This window comes from Oculina patagonica, chromosome 11 (assembly GCF_052425735.1).
Source record: "Oculina patagonica isolate OP01 chromosome 11, crgOcupat, whole genome shotgun sequence".
Lineage (NCBI taxonomy): Eukaryota > Metazoa > Cnidaria > Anthozoa > Scleractinia > Oculinidae > Oculina > Oculina patagonica.
This window is the reverse complement of record NC_135768.1, coordinates 21,238,000-21,248,595: the sequence shown is the minus strand read 5'-3', so window position 1 is coordinate 21,248,595 and position 10,596 is coordinate 21,238,000. Positions and strand designations below refer to the sequence as shown.

The window sequence follows — 10,596 nt, the reverse complement described above, 5'->3', positions numbered from 1 at the left end:
GGTTTCATAAACTAGCATCCAAGATGGCGGACGATCCTTGCGTTTTGGTCAAAAGATGTAATTCTGATTTGAGCTGTTGTGGCATTGTTTTAGACAGTGTTAACGGTATTGTCTTAACAGTTGCGTCTTTATTCCATGATGCATTGCCTCAAATTGAAAGTCAACGTGATATCAGCGCGGATTCCCCCTTTCTTTTCCACGATGATTTCGCTGCCACCTCCCCGAATGGTGAAATTGCCGTCGAGGTAATTTTTCGGAGAAACGGAGAAGAACAATTCAGAACACTTAAAGGTCATGTAGTCTTATATTGGAGAGATTATGGACTGCAAAGGATCGCAGAACGTATTTTTCCGCAATCGGAGTGGAAATTTGAATCATTTGGTCAGGGCGAATTAGCGAAAACAGCGTTGCCTGCCGAAAGTGGAAATGGAGACGAAACCCTTGCACATCGAAACTGCCTTTCAGATTTTGTGCTTATTCAAGTGAAAACGCTCAGCAACTATTTCTCTACTAATCCCTTCAATTTATCAACAGTTCTGGATTCAGGAAGACCCAAGAAAGGAGATACAGTGTTTATCGTTGGGACACCGTTCGGTTGCGAATGCCCCCCAGTTTTTTATAACAGTCTTTCCAAAGGAATTGTATCGAACGTTGTAGGGATGAATGATGAAATAATTATCACTGATGCACGTTGCGTTCCGGGATGTGAAGGATGTCCATTGTATCTGAAGAGACTGCAATCTGGATCAATAAAAAACAGCGCTCCTTACGGAATTGTTCTAGCGCCATTTTGTTGGAGAAATGGCGAGTGGACTGGAATCACTGTTGCGAGTTCCCTTGGATACGTTCTACGCAGTTTATGGAAACTTGTGAGTGAAAATTTAACGTCAATACCTCAACACTTAACTGAAGTGCTTTTTGGTGTCTTAAACTGCCAGGACAAAAGTAAAAATCAAGTGGATCGCATTGTGAAAGCAAATCAAGATAGAAATACTTCTGATATGCATTCAGATCAAAATATTTTAAGAGCTAGGGACATTACAAAGACAGCTCTTTCAAGTGTGGTTATGGTGCATTGTGGGAACACTTGGGGGTCTGGTATTGTCGTAGGTGCAGAGGCTTGTCTCATAGCAACCTGTAGTCATGTGATTCGAGATTGTCATAACACCCTTATTGTAACGGAAGACAAAACCATTAGTCGGTATTTGAACAGTGCAAGAGAGGTCAGGATTTCCCAGGACAGTTCAAACAGCACCCATCATAAAGCACAAGTCCTTTATGCTACTAAAGAAGATTGTCCTTTGGATTTTGCACTATTAAAAGTAAAACCAAATCCTGAATTTAGATCCTTAAGACTAAGGTTAGGTCCTGCAGTCACTCAAATAAAACCTGTAGTCACCTCAAAACCTTTATTCAAGAAAGGAGAGGAGATTTGTGTTGTTGGTTTTCCACTGTTTGCAAGTCATCTTCACACTGGGGCGTCAATTGTTTCCGGAATAATATCAAATGTTGCATATGCAGACAACAAACCAGTTTTACTTCAGTCCACTGCCGCAGTGCATTGTGGTGCAAGTGGAGGAGCTCTGGTTTCCATGGAAACAGGGGAACTGTTAGGGATGGTCACTAGCCATACAAAAGATGCAAATCTGTCATCAAGCTTCCCTCATATCAACTTTAGCATTCCTGCTGATTTGCTGTACAAATTAGTTTCAGCTGTGAAGAGTGAAGATATTGAAGATACCCTGCAAGGTTTAGTTTCAGATCACATGAAAAATGTTTGGCAACTGAAGGAAACTGTGAAGGAGAAACCTCACATTACCAGCAGACTGTAACTGTGAATGTTAATAAAATTAACGTTGATTGTTTGGCATGTTTTCTTAATAATAGAGGAGATGAAAAAAAAATCGTATCTTATACAGTCTCGCCCCAAAATCCTTCTTGTCCTTGCCGCCTTTTTTTTTTCTTTTTCCTTTTTTTTTTGCCCTCAGGTTACCGGTCAAAAAACGGCTAGTCAGTTCCTTTGAAAAAGACCGACTACAAATACTCAATGCAGCTAGGTCAACAGTACCACAGACTGTTCACAGCCCTCTATTCTCTCGTATTTTTCTTAGATCAATCAATCAAATGATCGCGGAGAGCTGAACGCCAGCGCAAAACAGGAGGCAAGAGGAAGTTCCTCTGTCCCCCATAGCTACCCCTCGTGACTCTCTCTGGCGTTCTTTTGCGTGAAAAAAAAGGGGGGGGGGCGTGAACAGTCTTATAGTACAAATCTGCTGTGGTCTTTCCGAACTTTCCTCTTCACCTTTTCAGAAGTAACTTAAAGAAATATTTCCTTCTTTAACAAAAGGAATTTTTCGAATTCACGTTAGCGATCTGCTCTGTCCAAACAAGGACCCTCGCACTACGAGTAAAATTGTTTGAGGGTACTTAACAATTATTTCATGAGCGCGTACAGGTATTAAGATGGAGAAAGCCTTCTTTTAACAAAAATTACTAACAAAGCATTTTTTCGTTATCAAATAAAACGCATTTTCGATTCGAATTCCCTTTCAAGTGACATGCACGACTATCTTATAGTAGCTGCGTATGGATAACACTGAACCGGAGCAATACTCTCCTAGCTTAAACTCAGCAATTAGGTTAACTTTTACTTGCATTAAAATCCCATTACCAATTTTCGCGGAACCCTTTCTTTGTGAATTCTTGATTTCCTGTTGTTGTCTTTTTTATCGTCACAAAGATTAAAAACTCCTGAAAATAACCGACAATATATTCCACCACATACCCCCTCAAAAAGTCGTAAAATATCAATATTTTTTTCACGCGCGCGCGCTGCTGCGTTCGATTTTTTTCTAAGTTTCTCGTTAAGTTACGTATGGCAAACGTCACAAAGGAAAATTTAAACTCAGACTCATTTTGTTGAGTAACGTTGTGCAAGAAATCACTCGTAGAAAAAACTAATTTTTTGAGAAATATGGGCGTCTGTTGTACTAAAGACGCAAGACCAACAGGTACATCGTCATCGCGACACTTTGTTTCAGTATGTAGCTCTCCTGGTCGATTTCCAGCTGAAAACGAGTACAGACAAGAATCCGCTGTGGAGAATGCTGCGGAGAAAGCAAGTATTAAAAACGATGACCATCCTTTGTGCGGGGAACATCGCGAAACGCCCAAACATCAACACCAAAGGAACCGAGAATGTTTGGAAAATGCTTCGCAGCAGAGGAACCGTTTGACTGGAAGTGCGAAAAAACGGAGTGATCAATCTTTAGCCGAAAACGACGGCGGAGATAGCAAAGTTGTTGCAACGAAGCCGCGTTGTGCTGGGGCAATAACAAGATTGAAAAAGAAGGACAGCACTCGACGGCCTAAATACAAAGATGAGATTATGCTGAGTGAGAACATTGATTTAATTGTAGAGAAGGAGATTCCAGAAATCCCAGATGAAGTGGTGGCCTTGGCATCCGATGTAGATAGCTTCTTGAGTGATGACACGCCGGCTGTAGAATCACGTGCAGCAAGTACTACCAGCTCCGAGGTAACACCACGCCCATCAGCGAGAAGAAGGAAGAAAAAGAAGAAGCACGACAAACCAGTAAGATATAGCTAATTCAAGAAAGGTTGTCGGAAAAAGCCAAAGTGCACGCGACAAGATCGAAAGGCAGTATGGGTAGAAGTAGAGATCGAGGTACTGCACGTGCTGAATACAAATAAGATGGTGACATGAAACGGCAATTTGCACGTTTTCTCTCCCTTCAGAAATGTGGAAACAAGCACCTCTTAGCCACGCATAATTTTAGAAGAATTTTTAAAACTCAAAGACAAGCGACAGTAAAAGTAAAGTTACAGAAAGAGTTCTCCTAACGGGAAACCAAAATCTTCACGTGCAAAAGTACAAACTTGTACATTTCGTCTAGGCCAATATGCAAAATTGAATTGAATACCCAGACCACCTTTCGGTCTTGCCGCGTGCACTTTGATGCTTTTTTCCGACATCGTTTCTCTGTATTTGAAAAACAACTTGAGCGATGGTGGGCCTAGGACTGAAACTACAAGGAGAAACAGAAGAGTGGAAAATGGAAAGCTGGTAAAGGTATTAATACCTTTAATATCTCTCCATTTTCCACTTTCCTGTTTCTATAAGTTCACAAAAAAGTTTGTTTTAGCCACTACGTATTTGAATTGGTGCCTTCAGTTCATTTTTGAAGTCAACGAATATTGAGTCAAGAAAAATAGATTGGTTTTAAAAAAGTTTTTCAGAGAACGTCTTCTACCGATCGCAGTGGAAGGAGTAATTGTGAGAAATTAAATGAGTTAATTAAATAAGTTATTTTAACACTACAGTGAGACAAATCAGTTTAACAGATACTTTCTGGAATAGTTTCACTTTTCAAAATTGCACAATGTCCCATGAATATTCTTTGAATTTTCTTGGGACACTGTGCCTTTTTGTAAATAATGCAGAGGACGAGAAACTGACAAGAAATATTGATGCTTCGCCTGAGTCCAATGAAAAAATCTTTGTTGTTACAGAGGTTGTTCAGTGAACTCAGGCATGGCATCCAACAAATTCTATCACAAAGAGTTCCCGGTGTTGTGGTCTGGCCCTGTTTCACGCCTTGGTGCTTCACATAGGTCAAACATCATTGTGCCTTTCTCCCTTGGACAAAAATTATACAAAAGAAAATACATCATTTAGGCGGGAGTTGACTGTATTTTTCTTTCACTGGTTGATTGTTTCATTGTTTTATCAATCGATTAAATGATTATTTGATTCTCGTTTAACTATTAAGGTGAAAGCGAAGGACACTGAAGAAGGCGATTCAGCAAGTTCTCCATTTGCGATAAGTTCTGTCTCAATTCCAACGTTGAAAAAGAAACTTTCTCAAGAAACGATGGACGATGAAGACATTAGAGTAGAGGAGGAGATCAGAAGTATGCTTAAGGATGATCCATTTAATGGTGAACCCAGTGCACCGACGCCGAATGATGCCGATGAAGCTCCGGATGCCAGAACAGAGGACGCCACAAAGCAAAGGACAGATCTGAATACTTCAGAACAAGAAGTAGCAGAGGTTGATTTGAGTCCATCAACAACTTCAAGCCCGTCACAGATGCACAGTGATTCATTGGCAAGCTTGGACACAGAGGATGCCACAAAGAAACAGACACATATGATGACCTCAGAACAAGAAGTAGAAGAGGTCGATTTGAGTCCAGCAACAACTTCAAGCCTGTCACAGATGCACAGTGATTCATTGACGAGCTTGGCTGACACCAAACAATATCGCGAGAGATATCCAACAACGGAAAAAGTTATCACAGATGACGAGAAACTAGCACTGGATATTAAATATATCTTAAATGACGATGTAGACACAAATGAATCAAGTCCACAATCCTCTTCTGGTGCAGTTTCACCCAAGAAAAAGCCGCAGCGTCCCAAGGAATCTTTCACAAAAGAACAAAAGAGCAAAGAAGGCGAAGAACTTAGAAAGAATGTCGGAGTCGCTTCAGCTGAACTAAAAATCACCTCTGGCAAAGTTTCACCCACTAAAATGGCGCGGCGTCCCAAGAAATTATTTAGAAAAGAGCAAAAGAATACCACTGAAAAGGAACTAGCCAATGATACTTATTATATTTTTAGCGACAATTTCGGTACAGCTGAGACAAACAGAAAGATCACCTCTGGTACAGTTTCACCCATCAAAAAGAAGCAGCGTCCATCAAAATATCCCATGGGAGCAAAACAGAACGCGGTTGGCGAGGAATTGGCAAAAGACATCGATTTTTCAAATGCAGAGATCTCCTCTGGAGTAGTTTCACCTGTCAAAAATACACAGCGACTTATGAAATATTCATCAATCCAAAACAACAAGAAGGCAGAGGACGAGAAATTGGCAAACGCTATCAATTATATTTTGAGTGATGATGTCGCTACACATGAAGCCAGTGATGTTACCGTTTCACCTCGGAAGAAGACACTACCTCCAACAACGTATAACAAGGAAACACCGAAGACGATTGACGAAGAGCTAGCCAATGGCATTCGATTCATACTGAACGACGATGTCGCTCTGGCAGATGAATCAAACACAGACACTTCTTCTAGAGCTGTTTCTCCTACAAAAAATACACATCGTCCTAAAAAATGTTCCATGAAAGAAAACCAGAATGCAGAGCATGAGAAACTAGCAAAAGATGACGACGATGTCGCCAGAAAGGAAGAAATCTCTTCTGGTGCAGTTTCGTCTGCAAAAAAGCCACAGTGTCCCCGCAAGAAATGTTCCACTAGAAAAGCCGAGCACATAGACGACAAGAAACATCCAACGGATATCATCAACCATGCCCTGAAAGATGACCGTCCTGCAGTTAAATCAATTTCCAAGAGTCAAATCTCTTCGGGAAAAGCTTCGCCAAGAAAAAAAGTTTCTTTTCAGGAACTAGATGACAACTTGGCAAAAGAAATTACAGATATTATTGAAGGTGATGTTGCCGACGTTGTCCCAAATACGAAGAATTTATCGAGCCTTTGCACACTTCCACCTCCCAAAAAGGATTTGACGAGAAAACATTCCAAGCAAGCAGATGATCAATTAGCTAAGGATATTGCGGAGATTTTAAGTGATGACATTTTTGCTGTTGAGCCAGACATTCCAACTTCGTCCAATCCTAGCGAAATACCACGGCCAAAGACCAGTAACCCGAAGCTTCTCTTAGCAATGGATATGGATAGATTATTTGCTCCTGATTCAATAGTTTCCTCAGACCAGGCGGATGATCAACTGGAGGAAGATATGCAATATATACTAAATGACGATCTTGTCGACGTTGCCTCCAATGTACCTATTCCGTTGAGATCTGCTTCATCACAGCGTGTCAAAAAGCAATCTGTTACTGAGACATCGAAGGAAACAGGCGACAAACTGTACAAATATCAGCAAACACTACAAGATAAAACGGTCCAGTTTACTTCAAAAGAACGAAACTCCTTGGGTCCTCGTGAGGCTTCACGTCCCAGAAAGAGGATCCCCACAAGAAATTCGAGGAACATGGCAGACCAAACCACTATAAAGGCGTCCAATTCTTCACCTAGTCAATCGTCGCTGCCGAAAAGTGATTTTTCACCGAGATCTGGCTCAACACAACACCCCAGAACAGATTCCTCTAGGATAATAGAGAACGTGAAGGACAAAGCATTGTCAAAGGGTACCGATTACATCGTGGAAGAAGAATCAACTGCGGAATCAGTTCGATCGATTTCTTGTACCTCTTCCTCATTACAAAGACCAAAGTCTCGAAATCCAAAACGTGCGTTTGCTATGAATACGAGCGAGACCCAAAGTTCTTCACCAGTCGCTTCTAGTTCGCGTGCGGTACAACGGCCAAAACAAGATTATAATCGAAAACCAAGGCACTCAACTTGCAAATTGGCAAAAGATGCCTCTGTTGGAGGTACATCACGTGGTAAACCTCTGTCGAGCTCTAGTGCAGTCCAGCGCACAAACAAAGATTCCACAAAGAAATCAGAAGACATGTTAATACTAGAAGAACTTGATACCAATATGGAAATCGCTTCAAGTTCATGCGTAGTGCCGCAGTTGTCCAAAGATTCCATTCGAAGACAAACTCGTGCAACAAAGCATTCTTCAAACCAGCCCGAGAAAACAGAAAATGCGGATTTGGACAATATAATAAACGCGATCTTGGACATTCCAAAAGCAGACTGTGGTGCTTCAGGTAAAAACATTTTCTATGTTGGAGCAGGTTTGAATAAGAATACCACAAGGCAGAACAAATTGTTTAAGAAAACTAACTTGGAAAAAGGTATTGAGTTTATTTTGGATTTTTCTATAATATCTTCAATGTCTTTTTCTAAGTTCGTTTCTTGCCTTTTAACTTTTTTCTCGGCTTTGACTTCCTGTCGTTTCCAGTTCTCTTAAGCGTCGAAATTGGTGGTGACGACGATCGTAAACCCGTGTTGATGCTAAAGAGTACTTGAAAAGAGAGACTGACAAAGCTAAGAAAGTATGTCATCGGGTGCGTCACGTGTGATAGATAATAACTGAAGAAGCTCACTTTGTAGCGCATACAACTCGCTAATAGAAAAGTATCCAAAATGCCATTAAGGCATGTTCTTTTGTTAGAAGAACAAGTATTGGCGGCATTCGGGACACTTTTAATATTGAGTTGGAGAAGTGGATGTTCCGTTGCCAGTGAAGATGCCATGCGACCCATGGTGGCAGTAGCTTCTATGGAATGTATCATCCCATCATAGAAGTTCCTGCCGTCAAGCCAAATTTATTTAATTGTTATCAGTTTTGTTGTTTGGAATAAGTGATAGTTAGTGTTAGCACTCGAGCGATTTTCACGTCAGTGTCGCAGGTTTTTTAACTGTTATTTTGGTTTTTTATTAATACGCTCATTGATTTGCCCAAAAATCCTGCGCCCCATTCTCATCCAATTAGAGGTGAAACCAAAATCAATATCTTGTTTACTAACGTACGTATTCGTGCGCTTCCTGGCGACTTTATGTTATTACTTCGATCGTTTTTTTATTGGTTCACTGAAGTGTAATGTCTCATGTGATTGGTGAGAGTAATTACCTTGGCTTTAGTTGTACGGTACTCAACTGAAAACTGCTCTAGTTGTAATATGTGGATAAAAATATTTAAAACATTTTTATTCTTCCTCCGCTGATATAGTTAATGCTACATCTTCCAGCACAAGGCAGTCGGTCTCTAAGGGCAACGGAATCTCAGTAAAGGACGTCCAAACACCGCGCATGCAAGCTGATCGACAAACCGCCGTACCTAAGCAAGGAAGCTTGACAACTCACAGAAAAGCTCCTGCTCATGTGAGCAGTGGATACAGCCCCAGCACCAGTCCGGGAATCTTTTACGAAACTGGCGAGCTTACGCTTATGGAGCAGATCGAGAAAGAGTCTGCACAGGCTGTTGATGATACAGGTGTCCCGGATATTGAATCCCCGAATTCTAGGTCCAGTTCTTTTAGTATTACAACAACGAATTTCGACAGTGGATGTTCCGTTGTCAGTGGAGATACCATGCGACCAATGGCGGCAGGATCTTCTAGGACAGTGTCTCTGGGATGCTGTGCTTCTTCTGGCACAGTTCAGCTTCCAACTTCCGACACAACTAGGAACCAGCTCTCCAAGAGAAGACAAACACTGCCAGCTATCCTCAAAGAGGACAAAACCGTGCGAAAGCCGCGCTTAAGAGCTTCTAGAGAAACCGCTGTACCCTTACTTGCAAACCAACAGAGCATGACCACACACAGAACAACCGCTGTACCTGTAACAAGCGGAAGCAAACCCAGAGCGGCTCCTGGAATCGTTTATGAATCTGCAGAGCTTAAGCTGATGGAGAAAATCGAGAGGGAGTCTCGAAGACAATGAGTACTCTAATGATATTTTTTTACATAGAAATGCTTAAGCAACTTAAGGTTTTAATGGCTATTTAATTAATTTATTTTTATAAACAAATTGTGATGACCAGCTATGTGTGTATCAACGACACTGGATGTTTTTATTGCTGTCTAAACCTCTTTACTTTATATACTTTACTGGAAATACCTGGTGTTAATCAAGCGACCAGAGATTTTACTTACTGCTTATTTTTTTTTTTTAAACACATATATTTTTTTCTATAAACACTATATTTTATTCTTATAAACACTATTTGTTGATCAGCAAAGGTGGTTATGGAGGTAAGAAATCGTCTCATTTTAGTTTGAGTTAATTTTGCTTTCACAACATACATGTATTAAGTTATATCTTTTTTTGCATTCGTTTTTTATCTTTTTTAAACCTCTTTTTTTAACAACTTTGCAAGGCTACAAGCAACGTATTACAATACTACTTATTTACAATACTCAGGTAATAATATAGAAAAACGTAAATCTACTTCAAAAATTTCCAAATATGTTACTGCAGTGCAAGTGTTAAAATTCGGTGTTTAAATCGGTCCCAAAGGAAGAAAGTAAAATATTGGAACGAGTTAACTGTTTGATTTTACCTTTTAGTGCAATCCATTCTCAATACCGTCTTCAATTTTCCAAACCTAATCCTGTGCTACCTTGCTCAAAAATTTTTAAACTGACCAAAACTTTCCTCTCCATCTTATCTCGATATTCCCCCTTATCCTAACCCAATCATTTAACTAATTATTTCCATCATAACATAATTCATTTATTTTTTAGGGCCCTAATTAATAGCAATTGTTAAAGTGGAGTTAATATTATTATTATTATTATTATTATTATTATTATTATTATTATTTATTATTATTATTATTATTACTACCCCCATTCAATCACCCCCTCACAATTTTTTACACCTTATATCAATCCCGATATCCCTCACAACCCAATCCCAATCCCTTATAGTATCCCCGCAAAGTTTCATTAATTATAAATTATTAGAAATTATTATTATTATTATTATTATTATTATTATTATTATTATTATTAATTATTATTATTATTATTATTTATTATTATTACCTCCCCATCCATTCCCCCTCACAAATTTTTGCCATATTCCCATCAATCCCAGTTGTTTTTAATTTAGCCTTC

The 10,596-nt window shown here is 39.8% G+C and overlaps 2 protein-coding genes across 2 annotated transcripts; both read left to right on the top strand.

Annotated features, from left to right (window-relative positions):
• The first annotated feature begins 14 nt into the window (after nucleotides 1-14).
• Nucleotides 15-1,832, top strand: LOC144630184 (peroxisomal leader peptide-processing protease-like). Its single transcript, XM_078488483.1, has one exon. The coding sequence runs from the start codon at nucleotides 24-26 to the stop codon at nucleotides 1,830-1,832; it is 1,809 nt and encodes a 602-aa protein (XP_078344609.1). The 5' UTR covers nucleotides 15-23.
• A 1,086-nt stretch (nucleotides 1,833-2,918) lies between these two features.
• Nucleotides 2,919-10,267, top strand: LOC144629750 (uncharacterized). The gene is made up of 3 exons (XM_078487967.1): nucleotides 2,919-3,595; nucleotides 4,794-7,740; nucleotides 8,706-10,267. Exons 1-3 carry the CDS (start codon nucleotides 2,975-2,977, stop codon nucleotides 9,416-9,418), a joined length of 4,281 nt encoding a protein of 1,426 aa, XP_078344093.1. The 5' UTR covers nucleotides 2,919-2,974; the 3' UTR covers nucleotides 9,419-10,267.
• The last annotated feature ends 329 nt before the right edge of the window (nucleotides 10,268-10,596 follow it).